Genomic DNA, 25,159 nt, shown 5'->3' with positions numbered 1-25,159 from the left:
TAGGCAGAGAGGCAGGCAGAGAGAGAGAGAGAGAGAGGAGGAAGCAGGCTCCCTGCAGAGCAGAGAGCCCGATGTGGGGCTCGATCCCAGGATCCTGGGATCATGACCTGAGCCGAAGGTAGAGGCTTTAACCCACTGAGCCACCCAGGCGCCCCGCCACTGTGTGTATTTTGATTGGAGCATTTAGTCCATTTACGTTCAGAAAAAAATTTTTAAAGATGTTATTTATTTGCTTGACACACAGAGAGAGAGAAAACACAAGCAGAGAGGTGGCAGGTGAGATGGAGAAGGAGAAGCAGGCTCCCTGCTGAGCAGAGAACAGGACATGAGTCTAGATCCCAGTTGTTGGGATCATGACCTGAGCAGAAGGTAGATGCTTAACCTACTGAGCCACCCAGGCACCCCCCAGAGTGATTATTGATAGATATGTATTTATTGCCATTTTATTAATTGCTTTGTCACTGTTTCTGGAGATTTTCTCTGATCTTTTCTTATCTTTGTTATTTTGGTCCTTCTTTTCTGCTCAAAAATTCCTGTTCGATATTTCTTGCAGGACTGGGTTACTGGTCATGATCTCCTTTAGTTTTTATTAGTCTGGGAAACTCTTTATCTCTACTTCCATTTTGAATGATAGCCTTGCTAGGTAGAGTGTTGCTGGCTGCAGATGTTTCCCATTCAGCACTTTGAATATACCCTACCCCTCCGTTCTGGTTTGCCAAGTTTCTGTTGAGAAATCTCTAGCTAGCTCTATGGGTCTTCCATTGCAAATTAAAGACTTCTTTTTTCTTACTGCTTTTAAGATTTTTTTCTTTATCAGTATATTTTGTAAATTTAATGCAGTATGTCTTGGTGTTAGCCTGCCTTTTTGTTGTTGCTGTTGTTGTTGTTGTTGTTGGGAGTTCTATGAGCCTCCTGGATTTAGATGTCTGTGTCCTTCAACAGATTAGGAAGGTTTTCAGGTATTATTTGCTCAAATAAATTTTCTGCCCTCTTTTCTCTCTCTTCTCTTATTATATAAATGTTGTTTCATTTGATGGAGTTACTCAGTTCCTTAAGCCTATTCTCGTGTTGCATAATTCTCCTTTCTTTTATTCAGCTTCACTATTTTCCATTATTTTGTCTTCTGTATCACTAATTCCTTCCTTTGGTTCTCCCAACTTGCCATTTGTTACATCAAGTCTGTTTCCAATCTCATTTATTTCATTCTTCATTTCTGACTATTTTTTAACTCTTTTATCTCCATGGTAAAATGTCTTCCTGATGTCTTCTATTCTTCTCTCAAGCCCAGATACATGATTGTCACTTTAAATTCTTCATTAGGCATGTTACTTATATCTGTTTCACTTAAGTCTCTGGCCATGGCCTTATCTTGTTCTTTCTTTTGAGATGAATTCCTCCATCTTGGCATTTTGTCTATTTCTCTGCCTTCTGCTCTGTATTAGAAAAGTCAGTTATATTTCCTGTTTCTGAATGTAGTGGTGTTATGAAGATGTGCATGTGGTGTCCAGGGGCTGGCACTTTGGGGAATGTGTCTGTTGTGTGCTGCGTGCACTCTGCTATTGTGTTTTTGCTGCTCTATCTTTCATGTCAGTCATCTGTAGTCTTTCCTTGCTTCTTGTGGACACTGGTTAGTCCTTGGCCAGAATGTGGAGATTTTTAACTAGGTATGCTCTGGTCTGCTTGTGAAATGAAACCTCATACTACTTCCATTAGAACTGAGTCCCTGTAGAACTCTATGGTCAGGAGACTTCTTATGAGCAAGGGTTTTTTGCTGGTCTTCTGGGAGAGGGGCCAACCACACTGGGACTGAGGCAAGCTTGACTGACCAGGGCAGTGTAGCCAGAGCACAGGGTTTGGGGTTTATTATAAGCATGTTTGCAGCCAGCTTTGGGGCTCTGCTGCTTACCACAGCTAACTTTTGTTTATGCTGAGGGGTAGGGGAAGGAAATGCTGTAAACCATTTCCTTTGTCCCTGCAGAGGTCTCTCTGTGTATAACACCTCTGAGGGAAGCACTCTGAGAAGAGAGAATAATCTCCCCCTGCATACTCCAGGTGTTTTTCAGATAGTTGTTTCCATGTTATCTGCCTCTGAGTTTTTTGCCTGCCTTCTCTCCAGGAACAGAACAATACTCTCTGGGCTCTATCCCAGCCAAGACTGCTGACCTTTAAAACTCCAGGTTTAGATATGTGCAGGCAGGGACTTGTGCTTATCTTCTGGGGGAGGTGCCCACCTTGCTTGGACTAAGGCAAATTTGGCTGAGAAGGGCAGTCCCACTAGAGCACAGGGGTGTAAGCCTTGGTGTAAACAGATTAGGCAGCCAGTGGTGCATTGCTGATTCCCATAGATGATTCTGTTTGTACTGAGAGGTTGGGTGAGGTAAATGGTTCCAGCTAGCTTCTTTAACCCCAGAGAGGGGTCTCAGTGAATGTTGGCTTTCAGGGAAAGTCTCCAAGAATTAAATAATTTCCTTACTGTGTGCTGTTCCCATGCTGTTTGCCCCCAGTTTGCTTGCCTGCCTCTTTCCCTGGGCCAGGGGCAGTGTCCTCAGAGCTATATCTTAGCCATGCCTGCTGATCTTTATTACTCCAGGCTTTAAAACTCACTCATTGCAAGAACTCATGAAATTCAGTGCTTCTCATTTTCTAAGGCAATAGCTTTGGGGAAATATTCTCCTCATGCATTCCCCTGTGCGCTCTATTCTCTCTCACCCTTCTCGGTGATCACTGTTCCCTCCCTTCTGCAGCAACCATGTTCTGTTTCTCCCCTAAACCACATTTCTCAGGGTTGAGAAAGGGTTTCTGTGAGCAGCTTAAAAGTTGTTTTAGGTTGCAGCTTATAATGCTAATGATTTAGCATTTTATGATGTAAATTGATTCTCCAAGTTTGATAGAAAGTGAATGTCATGAATAAATAAGTTGATCCATTAGTTAGATTTTCATTTTTAAAGCCATTCAACATTTGTTAACAAAGCCTTGGTCATAAGAAGCTTCTTGTTGTTCATTTGATATGTAAGAAAAAGGCGTAGTAAACCTTTGGGTACTATCGATGCAATTTAGGATTTTTTGAGATTCACGGACTTCTTTTAAGATAAGGAAGGAAGCTAGGGAGGAAGATAGGAAGGAAGCTAGGACACACTGGTTTATTCCCTTATCATAAAACACAGCATGTTTCCACAAGCCCTACCTTTTTCAATGTGGCCCTTTCTCTTCCTTTAGTTGTGAAGTTTGTTCTGTCAGTCCCTCAGGTTGATTTCTGGGGTATTTACAATGATTTGATAGTTATCTAGTTTTATTCATGGGATGAGATGAGCTTAGGATCCTCCTACTCTGCCACCATCTTCCTTAATTTTGCCCATTTATATACTTTTATTTTGCAGAGAGAAATTGTCATATTCTTCATACCACTGTAATCAGCATTCCTTGTTTTGACAACTTTTTTAATTGGACAAGACACTTAGACTATTACATAACTCTGTTAAAGAGCATAAAAAAATAAAATACAGTAACAAAATGTAATTGGGATATGTACACCTTTGGAAAGGGAAGGTAATGGGCCTGACAGAGAAAATGTAGAGATTTTTTTTTTCTTTTTAAAAAAGTTTTCAGCAGTCTTTTTAAAGTATTTGTCTGGGTTTTCTCCCTTGTTTTATGCCTTATCAGTGTATTTTATACTCTGCTGCTCTGTTTATGCACTAAAATCATAAAAGTAATCATGTCAATACTTCTTAACCTTCCATATTTCCTTAACTGTCAACAGAACACAGCCAAAATTCTTTGGAATGGCTTTTAAGGTCTTCCTTAATCTATTGTTAATTCTACCTTCCCAAACATATTTCCCACATTGGTCTCTGCCCACCCTTTGATCATGTCAATTTGACACTATATGCTCTGTGTTTTGTTACTTCTGTGCCTTTCCTCATGCTTGTTGTTTGTTATGCTCTTTCTGCCTCATTTTAGCATACCCAGATTCCACCACCTATCTTTAAATTCAAGCTTGAATATCACCTGTTCCACTAAGTATATACAAGATACACCTAGCAAGATACCATGTTCCCTTGCTTCCCCTACTATACTTATCTCTATCTTCTTTATGATATTTGTTATTTCTAGTAATATATTATATTAGTTCTTCACATAAACCTGTGTAGCAGCAATTTTTTGGAAGATCCATGCTTGATTTATCTTGGCGTTCCTTTGCAGCAGCTAGCATAGTCCTTTTATATTTAGAGCTCAAGTATGATGTGCTACAGGAAGTAGGGTTAGTGGTTCCCTAACGTCTATATTTTCTACATAATACCAAGTCTTAATTCCTTGGCCTAGCATTCAGTATCATTGTCTTTCCTGTGTAGCCTTTCTTGCTACTAGCCAATAATACAGAAGAAACAAGAAAAAGCAGTGAAAATAAAAAATACAAAAACTGTATTGTGTTACAAAGTTGGGCCTGATTTTGTAAAAACTAATGGAATAAATTTAAGTTTTAAGTTTTGTAAACTTAATTTAGAATATAATTCACAAAGAACTGTATCTGAAATATTATAGGAACTATAATACATGGAGAAAATAAAGAAAATTCAGCAACTACACTGCTTAGCTTTTCTTCACCAGAAAAACTATTTCCTTTAAATGATTAGTTGAGGTCATTAATGGCCAAATTAAATAGATTATTAGATGTTCACAAATATTAAATTTTATTTTAGAGAGTCAAATTCAATCAATACATATGTTGATACTTGTAAAGTCATAAGGAAATATTTAGGCTAACAAACTCATAATTTTGAACAGTGAGATCAACATAACTGTAGCACTTAACTTTGGTAATTGTGTTTTTGTACTTGTGAATATGAGACATCTTTTGTCTTTAGCTACTCATATATTCTACCATTTTCATGTAATGACAAACATACCATAAATTGTCAGTTGGGGAACTTACTTCTACATCAGTCTTATACTCTTAAATACATTTAAGAAAAATGGGACCCTATAATTATGTTTCAGAAAGCGTGAACGTCTGTAGAGTGATTCAATTGGACACCTTCACAAGCATATTGACATCAGATCATCATCGTCATGACATCAAATCACTAATCAATGAAGTCTAACTACTGCATCTTACTTCTCATTTGGAACTGTCTGATTTGCGTGGGAAAGGAGGATTTATTTTTTTTTTAAATTTTGTCCTCTCAGCCTTAAAAAATGTATTAAGGTATATCATATCTGCTATTTGTTATTCATTGACTGTATCAAAATATAAAGCTGTTCTAGGAAGCAACCAGAATGTAATCCTTAATTTTTTTAAAGATTTTATTTATTTATTTGATAGAGAGAGATCACAAGTAGGCAGAGAGGCAGGCAGAGGAAGAGGGGGAAGCAGGCTCCCCGCTGAGCAGAGAGCCCAATGTGGGGCTTGATCCCAGGACCCTGAGATCATGACCTGAGCCGAAGGCAGAGGCTTTAACCCACTAAGCCACCCAGGTGCCCCTGTAATCTCTAATTTTGTGGATGAAAATTACTTCTATAATTATTATAGAAACCCAACAAAACAAATGTAAATTAAATTAACTGGAAAGGGAAAATGTTCTGAGAAATAGCAGACAAAGCATGAGTCACATAGCCCATTATCTCCCTAAGCAGGCATATAACAACAAAAACTGAATGTTCTAGGTCACTAAATGTTTTAAATTTCTTCTACCCTATAATATACTAATTATTTAACTCAGTAAAATACTAACCAATACTCAGTCAAATTACCATAAAGCAGAATTTTCTTAGCTACATTATAACTTAAAGATAATTTGGGGGCGCCTGCGTGGCTCTGCCTTCGGCTCAGGTCCTGGTCTCAAGGGCCCCACTTCGGGCTCTCTGCTTGGTGGGGAGCTGCTTCCCACTCTCTCTGCCTGCCTCTCTGCCAGCTTGTGCTCTCTCTCTCTCTCTCTGTCAAATGAATAAATAAAATCTTAAAAAAAAGATAATTTGGAACTGAATGATTAATAATAATAACAATAAGTACATATAAAGCACTTTATTACCATTGTGTTCAACAATTATAACCCTATAATCCAATTATATCTCTTAAAATCTTCACATCAACTCTTTTTTATTGTTTTTTTTTAATTTTAATTCCAATAGAGTTAATATACAGTGTTATAGTAGTTTCAGGTGTATAATATAGTGATTCAATGATTGTAGACATTTCTCAATGCTCATCATAAGTGTACTCTTTAATCCCCATCACTTAATTCACCCATTCACCCATTCCCCTCACCCTCCTCACTTCTGGCAACTACCAGTTTGTTTTCTATAGTTAAGAGTCTGTTTGTTCTCTATAGTTAAGAGTGTTTTTTTGTTTGTCTCCTTTTTCTCTTTATTCATTTTTTTGTTTCTTAAATTCCACATACGAGTGAAACATATGGTATTTGTCTTTTTCTGACTGACTAATTTCATTTAGCATTATACTCTCTAATTCAATCCATTTTGTTGCAAATGGCAAGATTTCATTCTTTATATGGCTAATTAATAATCGTGTGTGTGTGTGTATCTCATATCTTCTTTATCCATTCATCTATCTATGGATACTTGGGCTGCTTCCACAATTTGGCTGTTGTAAATAATTCTGCAAAAAATAAAGAGGTGCATGTTTCCCTTCAAATTAGTGTTTTTGTATTCTTTGTGTAAATACCCAATAGGGAAGTTCCTGAATCATAAGGTAGTTCTATTTTTAATATTTTTGAAGAACCTCCATACCGTCTCCCACAGTGGCTGAACCAGTTTACATTCTCGCCAACAGTACAAGAGGGTTCCATATTCACCATACTCTTACCAATGCTTGTTGTTTCTGGTGCTTTTGATTTTAGCCATTCTGACAGGTGTGAAGTGATACCTCATTATAGTTTTGCATTTCCCTGATGATGAGTGACGTTGAGCATCTTTTCATGTGTCTGTTAGTCATCTGTATGTCTTTTTTGGAGAAACGTTCATGTCTGCCCATTTTTAATTGGATTATTATTTTTTTTACATTGAGTTGTGTAAGTTCTTTATGTATTTTGGATAATAACCATTTGTCAGATGTCATTTGCAAATATCTTCTCCCATTTAGTAAGTTGTCTTTTAGTTCTGTTGATTGTTTCTGTTGCTGTTGAAAAGGGATATCAACTCTTTCATCCTCACTTTATTGAAAAGGAAACAAAGCCACAGAGAGGTTAAGTGACTTCCCTAAGTTCACACAAAAATAAATAGCAAAGCCCAAACTCAAACCCAGCTCAGTCTAATTCCATAGCTCGTACTGTTAATTATATCCCTGTGGGTGATTCCTATAATACAATAAATGTACTAGGAAAGAACTGGGAGACAATCCAAGGCATAACTGATGTGAACTTTTTTATCAAAATTACTTTAATCTATTTCTAATATATATTTCTAATATATATATTAGAAATCTAATGTAATATATATAATCTAATATATATTTTTAATATAATCTAATATATTACTCACATTTAAAGATTTCTATCAGGATGTATATCTTTAAATTTTATAGAGAATAAATGTTTTATATAAAACATAGATCTCTTTTAATTTATAATCTTATACTTTCACAATCACAAATAATAAGAAGCATATTATAAATAAATATTTTGTTTGAATTGCCTGAGTGGTTCAGTCAGTTAAGCATCTGACTCGTGATTTTAACTCAGGTCATGATCACAGGGTCCTGGGATCAAGTGCCACATTGGGCTGTATGTTCAGTGTGGAGTTGACTTACAATTCATCTCTCTCCCTGTCCCTCTGTCCTTCCCCTAGCTCGTGCACTCGCTTGCTCTCTCTCTCTCTTTCTCTCTCTAATTGGATAAATAAATTCTTTTTAAAAATAAATAAATATCTTGCTTACAGATTACTTAGCACCTACTATAAATTTGTTTTTCTCTGGAGTGTCTTTTCCAATATATTTTGTAAGAGTGCAACATGACTCAGTAACTATAAAAGGTTGAAATATTGTATTGCTGTTGGAAACCTGAAAGTTGTTAGCTTTTAAAGGTTTATATTTGCATAATAAAATCATGTTCATGTTATATAGAACTTGTAATTCAAGCATATTGCTAAAGTAATAGATAACTAGAAAAGATTGAGGAAACAAATATATGTATATGGAAAAATAAAAAATCAGACCAATAGAAAGTAATTATTTCATAATAATGTTTATTAATCTTTGGCATGTAACTTGAAATACTCCCTTACATTTTTAGGTCTGTGATCATTTTATTTTTTTTATTTTTTTTAAGATTTTATTTATTTGACAAACAGAGATCACAAGTAGACAGAGAGGTAGGCAGAGAGAGAGGGAGGAAGCAGGCTCCCTGCTGAGCAGACAGCCCAATGCAGGACTCGCTCCCAGGACCCTGAGATCATGACCTGATCCGAAGGCAGAGGCGTAACCCACTGAGCCACCCAGGTGCCCCAGGTCTGTGATCATTTTAGGCCGTACTAATCTTTCATATGTTATAGAGTAGTTTGACAAAATATGTATGAACAAAAGAGATTTTAGTAGGGAGTGATGACAGCCTTGTCAAATGAAGAAGTGACTAGATTATATTATATCCAGTTATCTCACTCACAGGATGAAGGTTGCACTGTGAGGCTTGTAAAATAAAAATGGAAAGCTTTCATTTTGTAGGAAGGAGGAGTGTTATTTGTTATATACTGTCTTTGTAAACACATCCCATTGGATGTGAGATCCCTATACCCATTCTTCTGGAAACAGAGTCTATTATTAAGAATCAACCCCCTTACTCTCTTGGCATCTCTTAGAATCAGCTTTTAGGTGTAGGACAAAAAAAAAATCTTGGGTGGTTCAGCACTCTATAATTCCATAAAGTTTCTTTTAAGATTTAATTTTTTTTATTTGAGATAGAAAGAGCAAGAGAGAGCAAAAGAAAGCAAGTAAGACCTGCAGGGTATGGTGGGAGAGGGAGGAGCAGACTTCCTGCTGAGCAGAGAGCTCAACCCGGGGCTTGATTCCAGGACCACTGAGATCATGACCTGAGCTGAAGGCAGATGCTTAACCAACTGAGCCACCCAGGCACCCCTCTATGAAGTCTTTTAATGTAAAAAGGCTTCTCAATGTATAGTGTTTGTGAATTAATTGGATAACTTTTTTTCTTCAATCCAGAAAATCCCTCTTAAGCAACTCACAAATCGTATTTTTAGATGCATAAATCACAAATTTCTCTAGGGGAAAACTACTCTATGACTTCAATACCATTAAAGATGCAAAAAGTAGCCTCTGAACTCTCATAAATTTAAGCAAATTGATCACTTCTCTACATGGAAAACCATCTTAAAGTACTTTAAAAAGGCTATTAATCTTGCTTACGAACAAGCTCATGGACTCTGAGTCAGAAAAGTCATTGGAAATCATGTAGTTCAGAGGATAGGATACTTCTTCTGTAAAGGACTAGTTCTTAAATATTTGGGGCTTTTCAGGCCAAAACACTATCTCCTCAACTGTTGAAGGAACTGTTCCCCATGATGTGCCAATAGACTTTTTGCACTTCACTTTTTTACAATTTTAAAGCATGAAAGTCTTCCTTTGCTCTTAGGGCATACAAAAACAGAGAGTAGGCTGGATTTAGCTCACAGGGCATAGTTTATCAACATTTCATCTAACTCATTTTTTTTTCTTAAACTAGGCTATACTTACTTAGGGTGGTTGTTGAAAATACTTGGATATTCTGGCTTCTTTCCTTGACATCAAATTGTAAATGGGCATTCTTACTAATGATACTTTCCCAAAGTAAACCGCTAGGGAAATGTACAATGTACAGTGGTGGGGATAGCTTACCAAAAGGAGGACCACTTAAGAATTAAGTTTCATGACTACAGGCCCTACTTCTTTTAGAAACTGAAGGGGCTCCTTGCCGTGAACTATCCCTGCTCCCCTTAAACTCCCTATTTACCTTAAAATCCTCAAAATTTTACAATTCACATGCTTTGACTTCCTTTTTAAGTAATTGCATTAAGGATTAACATTAGTTACACAATGATACTTTTTACTAGAAAAGCACAGATTATGGAGAAAAAGCTTCCTATATAATATAGCTTGTTAATGAAACCCTTTCATTATTTTCCCATTCCCCATGCACTTGGGGGTTCACCTGGGAGTCATCTTTTACACTCTGAGGCCTACATAACCCATGAGTCCATTTGTTTTAGAACAATGGCTAATTAGGATACAACTGTATATTATAGGTGTGTGGCCATGGCATTGATGTCATCGTATAAAGAAATGGTCTAATAAATTTCTTCATCTTTATAACTAAACTAATTTTTCAAGATTATAGAATGAAATTACAACTTAGTTCTATATAAGATGCAGTAAAATAGCAGATATAGATAAAGGAAAAACAAGGATATACACCTTTACACAGAGCTTTACAGGCTTAACTGAAAATTGGTTTAGTGTACAGCATAAAACAGTAGAGTAAAATAAGTCAAGCAGAGAAAGACAATTATCATATGGTTTTACTCATATGTGGAACATTAGGAATAGTGTGGAAGACCATAGGGGAATGGAGGGAAAACTGAATGGGAAGAAATCAGAGAGGGAGACAAATTGTGAGAGACTTTGGACTCTGGGAAACAAACTGAGGGTTACAGAAGGGAGGGGGGTTGGGGGGATAAGGTAAGCAGGTAATGGGTGTTAAAGAGGGCATGTGTTGTGATGAGCACTGGGTTTTATATGCAACTAATAAATCATTGAACACTACATCAAAAACTAATGATGTTCTACTATGTGTTGACTAACTGAACATAATTAAAAAAAAACCTGTAGAATTAATATTCTTTAGAGGAAAGAAGCAACTGTCTAGAAAGAGGGGGCAACTTTATATAGATTCATTAGTTGGACACATTTATTTAACAATCTATTTGAATTTGGTTTTCACAACAATTTTTTTCTCTCGATTAAAATGTCTCAGTACTGTACAGAATTACAGTTCTCAGGAAAGGACAGTCTTGGAGATAAAGGTAGATTAGCTTTTACAGGGTTCTAATTAATGAACTTGTAAATATCCTTCCCCCTCTTTTGATGCTAGTTGAAGTTTAATTAACTAGCAAAAATATATTTCAAAAGTGTCATCTCTAGAAAGTGGTATTACTGGGAAGAACACTTAAACTTTCTAATACTCTGTACCATCTTTGAAGGTATTCCTGCTAAGGAACATATTTGGTTTAGTATTCCAAAAGGCAGTCATAGTACCCAAAACTTCAGGCAGTATGCCAATCTTAGATAACCACTGTGAATTCCATATTTACTGTATTTTCTGTTAGAGCTTTTTATCAATGTAGTAGAATATGTAGCTGCCCTAGGTTCTTTTGGAAAGAGTAGAAACATTACCTGTATAATTCCTCAGGTGGCCTGGTAGCCTGATAAATATAATACATGAAAATATGTTAGTTACCAATTTATAAAGGCAAATATTATTTTATTAAGCATATATTATGTATAGTTGAATAAAATATTTTAATATTTTTAAAAAAGATTTTAATTATTTATTTGAGAGAGAGAGAGAGAACGAGCACAGTGGGGCAGAGGGAGAAGCAGACTCTCTCCTGAGCAGGGAGCCTGATGCAGTGCTTGATCTTGCGACTCCAGTAACCCTACCTGAGCAGAAGGCAGATGTTTAACTGAGCTACCCAGGCACACCTTGAATAAAATCTGCTTGTATTTTTATTCACCCTTTAATTTTTATCTTGACTTTCAAGCTGATGAAAATTAGTGAATTGCAATAATAATGGAAAAGCTATTACTATGATTTGAGAATAGGAGTCAAAGAAATTCTGCATACTGACATGTTTTAGATCAATGTTTAGAAGCACCTGAAGTTTGTTATCTGTTTTCCCCAGGTTGTGCAAATGTCAATATTTTTCATGTTTGTTTGCCATGTAAATCAAAATTACCTATTTCTTATGTTAATCTTTTACATTTTATGTCTTTACCTGTTTTCATAGTGAGTGTTTTCTCTTAATCATTATCTCATGTGAGCTTCATAATTATCTGCTGAGACAGGAGATTCCAAACCATTTATTATAATCGATTGGAGAGTATATTAAACCTCATGGAATATTTTTTCTTATATCATACCTAAATTAAATGTTATAAGTCTATAATTTTTTGCTCAGTTTTCATTGAAAATGAAATAAAGCTTTTTGCATAGATAAAATTCATTTTGATCATTCTTCAACGTTCTTTTCTGTGCTTGGACTCTTTACCTAAAAGACATACTTATTAGGTATGTTCTACTTTGAAGCTAACAGTGGAATATTAACAGTAATTATGATGTCTGTGAGAATCCTTTTGGTTGAAAAGAACAAAACCCTATTCATACTAGCTTGAGCAAAAACGAAAAGGTCTGATAAGAACTCAAGCCAGGGATCATGATTACCATGGAGAACTCAAGGGCAGAAAGTAAAGTTAACACTTAGGAGGAACTGTAATCAAGAAAAATGTTTTCATCTGTTTCTCTAGAGGCATATGTTCTCTTGTTTCAACCTCCTTTATTTATGGCTGTTTTACTCTTCACATTCTCTACACAAATGGCTTTTTTCTACTTCTCTAGGCATATGACAAACATTGTTTTGTTGTTGTTGTTGTTTTTGTGGTGCCTAAGATTGCCTATCCCCTTTTCAAACAACCAGCAGAATAACAACAAGAATAACAAACAAACAAATAACTTCTGAATTCTAACTCTAAATCCCCAGGAAAGAGAATCTGCCCCAATTTGGGTCAAATTCCAGCTTCATACAACCAAGGGACTGGGTAACAGAGTACCAATGCAGTATTGGAAATGGCCATTAGTTCTAGGAAAAGTAGAGGCTAGGAAGCTACCTCATAATATATCTATCATGTTCACCCTTATACTTAAATATTAGTTCTGAAGTTTTACTTTTTTGGAGAGGTTCTCACCATGACTTACCCTTAAGCACAAGTACAGCTAATTAAGTGTTATCTTCCCCTCAATCAAAATTCCTCAGTGTTCTGTGTTTCATCGTAAATCCACCTGAGAAAGTATAACTTGGTTTATGATTTTTTCGCTTTTGCTTTGCAGCCAATAACTACAATTAGTTCATCAAGTGAACCTGTATTTACACTTCAACATGTGTCCCTTCCAATTGAAATAGCACCTGACAAATTTGAATATTTTTCCCTAAAAAGGCTCAATGCTCTAAGGTAAGCCTCACTAATAACCAGATCTACAAACATACAATCTTAACTTGAAGTAGAATATAAAAATAGTTTGTTTTATCTCCTGCTACATTTTTAACATGATATTCAATTCCCAAAATAATGATGCATTAATTAGACAGGGACAAGAAAATAATACATTGCAAGGAAGTATCCTAGGCAATCTATCAGTTGTAATGGAGAACAGTTAATGTGAGGGTAAATTCAAGTAAGTGTAAAACCTGCTTACACTGATATTCTTCCAGTTTGTTCACAAGAATGTTGGTGGTGTTTCTTGCTTTCTACAGTCTAATAGATAGAAATATATACTCTATAATATTTTCCTACAGAGAGGTTTTCAACAAAGAAAATATTTGACATTTAACATTTGATGAATATTTTTAAGGTGTTCATGTTTGTCTTTTCTTCAAGTAATGAAAGAGCAGTTACGGTGTCACATGATGAAGGAAGCAAGTCCGAAACAGAAGCTTCAGACACAAAAATTTCTGAAACTTCAGCTGGTTCTTTGGACTATAAAAGTCTCCAGGACCTAACAATAATTGAAAATGACACCCCGCCACTGGACTCTGGCTCTGAAAGATGTGTGATTGATTCTGACTCTGATAGAGGCATTGGTTTGGAATCTGACTTAGAAGAACACTTAAAAGACTCTGAGTCAGTAATATGGGGAATGGACTCAGACTCAGAAAAATGTCCCATGGCCTCAAACTCAATGAAATACCTGCTAGAAGCAGAAAAATGCCAGATGGCTTCAGGATCTTTGAAAGATCTGATAGAGTCAGAACAACAACTAGAGGGAATTGAGCAATCTCAGATGGACTTTGACTCTTTGAAATACTGGATGGACTCAGATTCAGAAAAATACTTGGCAGACTCTGACTCTGAAAAATATGTGTTGAACTCTGACAATGAAAGATCAGAAATGGATTCAGATACAGAAAAATGTCCAATTGCTTCTGCATCTGTGAAACACCTGCTGAAGGCAGAAAAATGCCAAATCGCTTTAGATTCTGTAAAACGCCTGATAGAATCTGAAAAAAGACTGATGGAGACCAAACAAAGTTGGATGCTCTCTGATTCTAAGAGGGATGTGATGGACTCAGACATGGATAGGTATGGAATGGACTCAGCATCTGCATCTGAGGTGCATCTAATGGGGGAAGAAAAACACCAGGAAAAGATTAGATCTAAGAGACATAGGACAGACTCTGATTCTGAACCATGTGAGATGGACTCAGGCTCAGAAAGATATGGGCCAGCCTCAGCAGCTGTGGAACGTGTCATGGATGCCAGCACTGACATTGAGGGGCACTGGATGGATTCTTGGTCTGAAAAGCGTACAATGGACTTAGATTCTGAAAGCCTGGGGATAGTCTCTGATTCTACAAAACACATGATGAAGGTTGAAGATTGCCAAAAGGCCTCTGACTTGGAAGGATTATGGATGGGCTTCAGGTTTGAATCTAAAAGATGCTTGGCTGTCTCTGAAAGACAAAAATTGGACTTTGACTCTGATAGTTGTCAGGATAGCTCTAGAAAATCTCACTTTAGGTCTGAAAGACTTCAGCATATCTCTGAAAAATATAGAGATGATCTTCAAAAAAATGAGTTTGAAAGTGAAACACACATGATGGAGATGGAGAAGGAACAGTGTTTGATATTTGAAAATAAGAGACTTCAAATGGATGAAGAGATGAAAAGATCTCTCATGTGGTCTGACAGTGAACAAGAGCACAAGATTGTATCTGACAATGAAAGACACCACATTGACTCAGAAAATGAAGCACAAAGGCTAGGTGCTCGCAAGAAGGGTAATCGTCCTCAGGGTAAGCTTAAATGAATGTGGCTTTTGAAAGTAGCTTGTTTACAAGTGTAATTAATAATAGGATGACACTTTCAATATGTCAGTAGCGTTAACAGATTTCATAAGAAACTCAGAGAAAAGGCATTTTAATCCTAGATTTCCATTCAGTTTATTTTTAATTTTTTTCATTTTTTAATTTAAATCCAATCAGACAACATATAGTACATATTAGGTTCAGACGTAGTGTTCAATAATTCATCAGTTGCATATAACACCACATGCTTTTTAAAAAAATAGGCAAATACATTCTGTCTGCCAGTGCTCTCTCTCTCTTTCTCTCTCTCTCTCTCTGACAAATAAATAAATAAATAAATAATAAAATAAAAAATTAAAAATAGGCAAATAGGGGAACCTGGCTGGCTCAGTCAGTAAAGCATGTGACTCTTGATCCTGGGGTTGTAAGCTCAATTTCCATGTTGGGTGTAGAAATTATTTAAAATAAAATCTTTATAAAAATTGAGGCAAATCATCTCTCTTCAGTTATCTGCTTCTTAAAAGAAGAAAAATTAGAGAATTATTAGCAAGGACGGTTATTGTGGCCTAGAAAACAACATGTTAAATTTTGTTCCCATTATTCTGGAATGGGTGAATAGAGATTGCCATAAACTTTTCCCCACTATTAGTTGCTGTGAAAAGAAGTAAGTATCCAAGTCTAACTATATAAACATCCAGCTTAACTTGCTTTTCTCAAAATTATTCCCAATTATTATAAAATTATTATTAATTTTTTTAAAGATTTTTTTTTATTTATTTGTCAGGGACAGAGGGAGAGAGCGAGCGAGCACAGGCAGACAGAGAGGCAGGCAGAGGCAGAGGGAGAAGTAGGTTCCCTGCTAAGCAAGGAGCCCGATGTGGGACTCGATCCCAGGATACTGGGATCATGACCTGAGCCGAAGGCAGCCGCTTAACCAACTGAGCCACCCAGGCGTCCCTATTATAAAATTATTATAAAAATTATAAAATAATTATATATAATGATTACAAATATTTATAAAATAATAAAAATATTATAACAGCTTCATAATTTTCAATAAATAGTTGGCTTTTACCTTGTTAGTCACATTTACTTTATCACATTAAGTTATAATTCTCCCTTTCCTAAGCCATTGTATTAAGGTATGCTTAAGACGAACTATTATCATTTCAGAAAATGTTTTTCTTCATATTAATAATCATTTTCTACAGAGTCTTACAATTCAAGGCATGGAAAGAAAACTAAGAACTTGACCCCAAAACATTCATAAGAAAACTTCCTTCTGAAAATATAAAAAGTTTTGTGCTTCAATAGACTCCAGTGACTTTTCAAAAATAGAGTATTTGAAATAATATATATTTAATGTATGATCATTGTTTCCTATTTTAATATGCTATTTACACATAAGTCTTTGAAATTGTCCTATATAATACTGACTTATCCATATAATATATTTTTAAAGTAGAGTAACACGTGTGAACTCATTAAATGTGAATTCATTACACATGTGAATTCATTAAAACCTTACAGCAACCCTAGTAGGTAGGCACTATTATCATTTCTAGTTTACCAGTGAAAAAACTGAGGCACAAAGAAGTTATATAATTAACCAAAGTAACACAATAAATGACAGGACATGAACCCATGCTCCAAAATCTATGTTGTTAAACATGAAGATATACTATCTTTCTGCTAAGAAGAAAGTATTATCCCAATTTTACAGTGACAACAGTAAAATGAAAATATTCAAGTGACTTTATCTGGACTTCAAAACGGTTTATCTGATTCCAGAGCCTGAGTTCTTAAGTTTGTTACTTATATCTCAACTCTTGTTTAACTTCATGTTCTTCTAGTTTAGAAAGAGCTACTACAGTACAGCATTATTATACCTGCTTCAAAAATGAGGAAACTGAGGCTCAAACAGACTACTTCCCTACATGTCACATAAGTAATTAGTGGTTAAGCTAGAGCATAGAAACTCCTAGTCTAATGTTATCTCAACTACGTCGATGACTTCATGAAGTTTATAATCTAACTGAGAAAATACTACTCCACATGAAACCGGTCAATTAATTACACTTTAGCTGAGCCCAATTTTTTATAAAAGGCTTTGAAACATTTTAAATATTTGCAGTTAGACTGTATCTAATTTGTGGACTATTATTACTGCAAAACATGCATTGGGATATGGTCCATTCATAGGTGACACCTTTCATATATAAAACCAAAATTTTTCTAGCTGCTTTCACCCATCTTCAGCTGTTATATGTTGACAATATAAACTGATAGGCTAAATGTGATTTTTTCAATCCTAGAAATAAAGTTGAAGCCCATGGGTATAGAAAAATTACTCTTTGTGCTACTTATGCTCACTCCCAAATGAACAATACACTCTTCTTTTTTTTTAATTAAAAATTTTTTTTTTGTTTATTTGACAGAGATCACAAGCAGGCAGAGAGGCAGGCGGGAGTGGGGCGTGGGCGGGGGGGGGGGGGGGGGAGCAGGCTCCCCGCTGAGCAGAGAGCCCGACTCACTCGGGACCCTGAGACCAAGACCCAAGCGGAAGGCAGAGGCTTTAACCCTCTGAGCCACCCAGGCGTCCCCCCCAATACACTCTTCTTAAAGTTAGCTTGCACTGTGTCTGTCCCTTCTCTAGCTGTCATATGGTAAAGAGATAGGAAAAATGGCTTTACTGCATGTCCCAGGTCGAAAATTAAGTGGTTTTTTTTTTGTTCCTCTGACCATGGATTTTAAATGACAATAGTTTTTTTAAATGAATAGTTGGTTACAAAGCACGTGTTTTCTGAGATTAAGAGTCTCTTATGGTTGTCTCCCTCCCCGATCCTATCTTGTTGCTGAGGGGTGAAGGTGAGGGATAGGGTGGCTGGGTTATGGACACTGGGGAGGGTACATGCTATGGTGAGTGCTGTGAATTGTGTAAGACTGGTGATTCACAGACCTGTACCCCTGAAGCAAATAATACATTATATGTTAATTTAAAAAACACGTGTTTTTTAAAGATTTTATTAATTTATTTGAGCGAGAGAGAGTATGAGCAGAGGAGGGGCAGAGAGAGAGGGAGAATCAGGCTACCCACTGAGCAGGGAGCCAGAGGTGGGGCTAAATCCCAGAACCCTGGAATCATGACCTGAGCCAAAGTCAGATATTTAAATGACTGAGCCACACAGGCACCCCACAAAACACATTTTTATTTTATCTTTTTTTATAAAATGCCTTTCCTGAGAACAGTATGAAGCTCATTAATAACAACACATATATTCAACTTCTATGCTTATGTGATAATTATGTTTAGAATTTTTGGTATACTTTAAATTTTTATACCAAGTACTATCGTTTTTGTATTACTGAAGTCCCCATCGTTTTATATGAACATATTTCCATATCTTCTCACCCCCATACCCTGCCATAGCCTATTGTTAGTCATTTTTTTAAACATTAATTTTTTTTAAGAATTTTTATTTATCTATTTGACAGAGATCACAAGTAGGCAGACAGCAGTCGGGCTCTCTGCTCAGTAGAGAGAGAGAGGAGGAAGTAGAGAGAGAGAGGAGGAAGCAGGCTCCCTGCTGAGCAGAGAGCCTGATGTGGGGCTTGATTCCAGGACCCTGAGATCATGACTTGAGCCAAAGGCAGAGGCTTTAACCCACTGAGCCACCCAGGTGCCCCTTGTTAGTCATTTTTTAAAAATATTTTTATTTATTTATTTGACAGACAAAGATCACAAGTAGGCAGAGAGGCAGGCGGCGGGGCGGGGCGGGGAGGAGGCTCTCTGCCAAGCAGGGAGCCCAATGCAGGGCTCGATCCCAGGACCCTGAGATTATGACCTGAGCCAAAGGCAGAGGATTTAATCCACTGAGCCTCCCAGGTGCCCCAGCTATTTTTTTCATTAAAAAAATTGTGGTAAACTATATATAACATAAAACTTACCATGTTGACCTTTTTTAAAGTGTACAGTTCAATGGCATATACATTCATGTTGTTGTACAACCAGTCTCCAGAACTTTTTTCATCTTGTGAAATAAATTTTACACCCATTAAACAGTAACTTCCCATTTCCCTCTTTCCTCAGTCTCTAGCAACCACCATTCTATTTCCTTTCTCTAGGAATTCTTTAAGTTTTTAAGATCCAGTTGGCTAACATACAGTATAATATTAGTTTCAGTGTAATATTAATTTCACTGAATTACAATTTAGTGATTTAACACTTCATACAACACCTGGAGCCCATCACAAGTGCACTTATTAATCCCCATCACCTATTTAACCCATCCCCCTATCCACCTCCTGCTTATAGCTATCAGTTTGTTCTCTGCAGTTAAGAGTCTGTTTCTTGGTTTGCCACTCTATTTTTTCCCTGTGCTGGTTTGTTTCCTTTCTCTATGATTTTGACTAAGCTTCTCATATAACTATTTATTTCATGTACAATATTTTTGCCTCCTGTCTTTAATCAGCATAATGTCCTTGAATTCATCCATGTTGTTGCATATGTCAGAATTTCCTTCCTTTTTAATAATAAATAATATTCTATTATGTGGATATACCAGATTTGTTTATCCATTCATCTGTCCCTGGATAGATGATTGTGCTGTGTAGCTGCCATTTTGGGCTTTTGTGAACAATACCACTATGAATATGAGTGTGTAAACATCTCTTTGAGATCCTGCTTTCATTTTGGGGATATATAATCAAAGGATAATTTTTGGATCATATGATAATTACATTTTTTTATTTTGGGGGGAATTGCCATTCTGTTTTCTATAATGGCTGTACTGTTCTACATTCACACTAACAGTGCACAAGGGTTCCAATACCTATACCATTTCACATCCCCACAAACACTCATTTTTTGTGTTTTCGATAGTAATGATCTTAATGGGTACTTCTTAGGCAATTTTACACCCAGTATTTCATTTATTAGGACAATAACTGTCTACAGACTTTTTAGAGGAGGTGAACTGAGAATCTGCTGAATTTTTACATGAGGCAAATATATCACCAGTATATGGTAGAATTTTTTAAAAGATTTTATTTATTTTGAGAGAGTGAGAGGGGGGAAGGAGAGAGAGAGAGAGTGTGTGTGTGTATGTGGGGAGGGGCAGAGACAAAGGGAGAGAAATAATCTCAAGCAGACCCCCATGCTGAGCACAGAGCCCAGTGCAAGGCTTGATTCCACAACACGGATCATGACCTGAGGAGAAATCAAGTCAGGGGCTGAACCAACTGAGCCCCCTAGGCACCCTTATGGCAGTATATTGTTAACTTAGTTTTCAATATTGCTATAATAAACTCCATGAAAATTGGGAAGATGATCCCCATTGCTAATAAATATAGTATTTGAAGAAAAATAGTATTATCAGAAATTTTTTTTCACTGCAGAATCATACAAACTTTTCCTTTCTACAATCTTATTTTATTAGGAATTGGAAAATAATTGAGTCTTTTTAATATGTTAACAGGTTTTTGGAGGCCTGTTTTCCCGTCACCACCATTTAGCCAAAGAAAGGAAACTAAAGAACAAAATACTGTACGACAAATTGATAACAAAGGTGAGTATATTCGATGGAAATTGCCTAATGATTTTATATATTTTCTGTCAATATTTAGAAAAATTTAAGTCAGGATTTATTGTATCAGGGATCCCCAAGGCAATATCCAGAACAATCATTCTTTAGGAGGATTCACTGGACTCCGCATACAGTAGTACTCAAGGTTAAACTTTTCTACAGCAAAAGATCATACAATAAAATAAAATCAGTAATGAGAAAAGGCACATAGAGTGAAAATTAACAGAAACTAGTTACAAGGTTCCAAGAGTCCTTTCCCAGTGGAGTCATGCAAGATTCATTTAATTTATCCACCAAGTTATGACAACACATGTGAGATGCTGTCTGCCAGGGAAACTCATTAGTTTGTCAGTATCCAGAGTAGGGTTTTTTTTTAAATATCTTTCCTGAGATAATTCATCCATTCAACTATGTAATTCAGTGTATTTTTAAAAATTTTTTAAATTTTTTAAAAAAGATTTTATTTATTTATTTGACAGACAGAGATCACAAGTAGGCAGAGAGGCAGGCAGAGAGAGAAAGGGAAGCAGGCTCCCTGCTAAGCAGAGATCCCGATGTGGGGCTCGATCCCAGGACCCTGGGATCATGACCCAAGCCAAAGGCAGAGGCTTTAACCCACTGAGCCACCCAGGCACCCCAAAACTGTAGCTCTAATTCAGTGGTTTTTAAGTATACTCACAGATGTGTGCAATCATCATAACAGTCCCTTTTGGAAAAATTTTATCACCATAAAAGATAACCCTGTACCCTCTAGTTCTTATCTGCCTACCCTTCCCATTCCCCCTAGCCCTAAGGAACCACTAATGTGCTTTCTGTCTCTATAGATTTCCCTATCCTGGACCTTTTATATGAGTGGAATAATATGATATATGACCCTTTGAAACTGCATTCAATCAATTAGTATAATGGTTTCAAGGTTAATCTATAAAGTAGCATGTTTTCATTTCTCTTAAATACATGCATAGGAGAGGAATTGCTGAATTACATGGTTACTACATGTTTAATTGCTTGAAGAATTGCTAAGCTGTTTTCCAAAATTAAAATATAAATTTATACTTCCACCATCATTTTATGAGGATTCCTATTTCTCTACATCCTTGTAAACACTTTTCGTTATCTGACTTTTAAAAAATATTTATTTAGTTATAACATACATGAATGGGGGGAGAGGCAGAGGGAGAAGAGGAGAGAGCACCTCAAGTAGACTCTGTGCTGGGCGCAGAGGCAGACACGGGGCTTGCTCTCATGACCCTCAAATCATGACCTAAGCTGAAATCAAGAGTCAGACACTTAACCAACTGAGCCACCCAGGTGTCATACTTTTAAAATTTTAGCCATCCTAGTTGGTATGAAATATTATTTCATTGATTATTTTGATTTATATTTCCCTAATGACTAATAATGTTGAACATATTTTTATGTGCTTTTTGACCAGTGTATATCTACGTTGGATAAATGTGTATTCAGATTCTCCTTTGTACTCTTATATTTTATTATTTTTTGTTATTGAGTTATAGGAGTTCTTTATGTATGTTAAATACATTTTTTTATCATATATATATATAATTTGCAAATATGTTATACCATTCTTTGGATTTTCTTTTTAGTTTTTGATGGTGTCCTTTGCAATACAAAACTTTTAAACTTTAATGTAGACCAAATTATTGTTTTCCTTTTCCTGCTCATAATTTGGGTGTCATATCTAAGAATCATTTGCCCAATCCAAGATTGTGAAGATTTATAGCTACATTAATTTCTAATAATTTTATGCTTTTAGTTCTTACGTTTAGTTATTTCATGCATTTTGAGTTAGTTTTTCTCTATGGTGTGATGTGAGGGAACAATTCATTCTTTTGCATGTGATTGTCCATTTGACTCAATACCACTTGTTGAAGAGACTGTTTTTCCCCATGGAATTGTACTGGCTCCTTGTCAAAAATCCATGGTTTTATTTCTGGATCTCAGTTTTAGTCCCTTGATCTGTAGGCCTGTCTTTGTGCCATTACCACATTGTCTTACCTTTGCTTTATAATATGTTTTGAAATCTGGGAGTATATATACTCCTACTTTGTTCTTTTTTAGGACTGTTTTGGCTTTGTTAGGTCCATTACAATTACATATAAGTTTTAGGACCAGCTTGTTGATTCATTAAAAGAAGTCAAGTGAGATTCTGATAGAGATTGTGTTGATCTGTAGATTAATTTGTAAAGTATTACCATTCAACAATATTAAGTCTTCTGATCCACAAACATGGAATGCTTCCCATTAATTTAGATCTTTTAAAATTTCTTTCAATAATATTTTATACTTTTTAAAGTATGGTTTTTGAACATATTTTATTAAATTTGTTGGAAAATTTTAATTTTTAATGCTATTATAAATGGAATTTTTTATTTTTTTCAAATATTCTTCATTGCAAGTATATAGAAATAAAATTGATTTTTTTCAAGTTTTTATTTAAATTCCAGTTAGTTAACATACAGTGTAATATTACTTTCAGGTATAAAATTTAGTGACTCATCCTTTACATACAACACCCAGTGTTCATCACAAGTGCCTTCCTTAATACCCCTCAAACATTTAATCTTCTCCTCATCTGCCTCCTCTCCAGTAATGCTTAGTTTGTTCTCCTTAGGTATGAGTGTCTTCTGGTTTGCCTTTTTTTTCAGTATGTTCCTCTTTTTTGTTTCTTAAATTCCATATGTGAGTAAAATCATATGGCATTTGTCTTTCTTCGACTGACTTAGTTAACATTATACTCTCTAGTTCCATCCATATTGTTGAAAATGGCAAGATATCATTCTCTTTTATGGCTGAATAATATTCCATTATATATATATGTATACACACACACACACACACACACACACACACATACATACACACACACCACATGTTCTGTATTCATTCATCAGTCATTGGACATTTGGGCTATTTCCGTAATTTGGCTATTGTTATAAAAAAATACTACTGCTATAATAATGCTGCTATAACAATAATGCTGCTATAAATCTCGGGGAGAATGTGCCCCTTCAAATTAGTATTTTCATATCCTTTGGTTAAATTTCTAGTAGTGCAATTGCTAGATCATAGGGTAGTTCTACGTTTGACTTTTTGAGGAAACTCCATACTGTTTTTCAGAATGGCTGCACCAGTTTGCATTACCACAATGTAAGAAGGTTCCCCTTTCTCCACATCGTCTCCAACACCTGTTGCTTCCTGTGTTGTTAATTATAGCCATCATGACAGGTGCAAAGTGATATCTCATTATAGGTTTGGCTTGTATTTCCCTCATAATGAGTGATATTGAGCATTTTTCATGTGTCTGTTAGCCATCTGTATGTCATCTTTGGAGAAATATCTCTTCATGTCTTCTGCCCATTTATTAACTGGATTATTTGATTTTTTTGTTTGTTGAGTTTTATAAATTCTATATATATTTTGGATATTAACACTTTATTGGGTATATCATTTGTAAATATCTTCTCCTATTCAGTAGGTTGCCTTTTAATTCAGTTGATGTTTCCTTTCTGTACAAAAGTTCTTTATTTTGATGATGTCCCAATAGTTTATTTTTGCTTTTGTTTCCCTTGCCTCTGGAGACATTGCTAGAAAAAAAGTTCCTACAGGTAATGTCAAAGAAGTTACTGCCTGTGTTCCAATCTAGAATTTTTATAGTTTCCTGTCACACACTTAGGTCTTTTATCCATTTTGATTTTGTTTTTGTGTCTAGTGTAAAAATGTTGTCCAGTTTCAATCTTTTGCATGTTGCTGTCCAGTTTTCTCAACACCATCTGTTGAAGAGACTGTCTTTTTTCCATTGGATATTTTTTCCTGTTTTCTTCAAGATTAATTGACCATATAAATGTGGGTTCATTTCTGGGTTTTCTGTTCTTTTCCATTGAACTATGTGCCTGTTTTTGTGCCAGTACCTTACTGTTCTGATCACTACAGCTTTGTAAAATAACTTAAAGTCTGGAATTGTGATGCCTCCAGCTTTGCTTTTCTTTTTCAAGATTGCTTTGACTATTTGGCATCTTCTGTGGTTTCATATAAACTTTAGGATTGTTTGTTCTAGCTCTGTGGAAAATATTATTGGTATTTTGATAAGGATTACATTAAATGTATAGATTGCTTTGGATAGTATCTTTAAGTTCAAAATGTGTTTCTTGTAGACAGCATATGGATGGGTTCTATCTTTTTATACAGTCTGCAACCCTGTGCTGTTTTATGGGAGCATTTAAGTCATTCACATTGAGAGGGATTATTGAAAGATAAGGTTTTATTGACATGTTGCCTGTGAAGTCCTTGTTTCTATTGATTGTCTCTGTAAATTTTTGTTCTATTGTCACTCTTGGGTTCTTTGTTCTTTTATAGAAACCCCCCCTTTTATATTTCTTGTAATGCCAGCTTGGTAGTCACATAATTTTTTAGTCTTTTCTAAGTCATAGGAGTTCTTTATCACCATGACCAGATAGGATTTATCCATGGGATGCAAG

The 25,159-nt window shown here is 35.8% G+C and overlaps 1 protein-coding gene across 1 annotated transcript in view; it reads left to right on the top strand.

Moving 5' to 3' along the window:
• Positions 1 to 25,159, top strand: part of LOC116861903 — a 204,307-nt gene that overhangs the window by 167,073 nt on the left and 12,075 nt on the right. The window contains exons 9-11 of the mRNA XM_032848784.1: positions 13,101 to 13,222; positions 13,649 to 15,063; positions 20,553 to 20,642. Of these exons, the coding sequence (XP_032704675.1) occupies positions 13,101 to 13,222; positions 13,649 to 15,063; positions 20,553 to 20,642 (1,627 nt within the window). The remainder of the gene's footprint in view (positions 1 to 13,100; positions 13,223 to 13,648; positions 15,064 to 20,552; positions 20,643 to 25,159) is intronic.

The sequence above is a fragment of the Lontra canadensis genome, unplaced genomic scaffold (genome assembly GCF_010015895.1).
Source record: "Lontra canadensis isolate GAN:19392208 unplaced genomic scaffold, GSC_riverotter_1.0 scaffold209, whole genome shotgun sequence".
In the NCBI taxonomy this organism is placed as follows: Eukaryota; Metazoa; Chordata; class Mammalia; order Carnivora; family Mustelidae; genus Lontra; species Lontra canadensis.
Note: the sequence above shows the minus strand (reverse complement) of the source record. Positions and strands in the feature narration are given on the sequence as shown.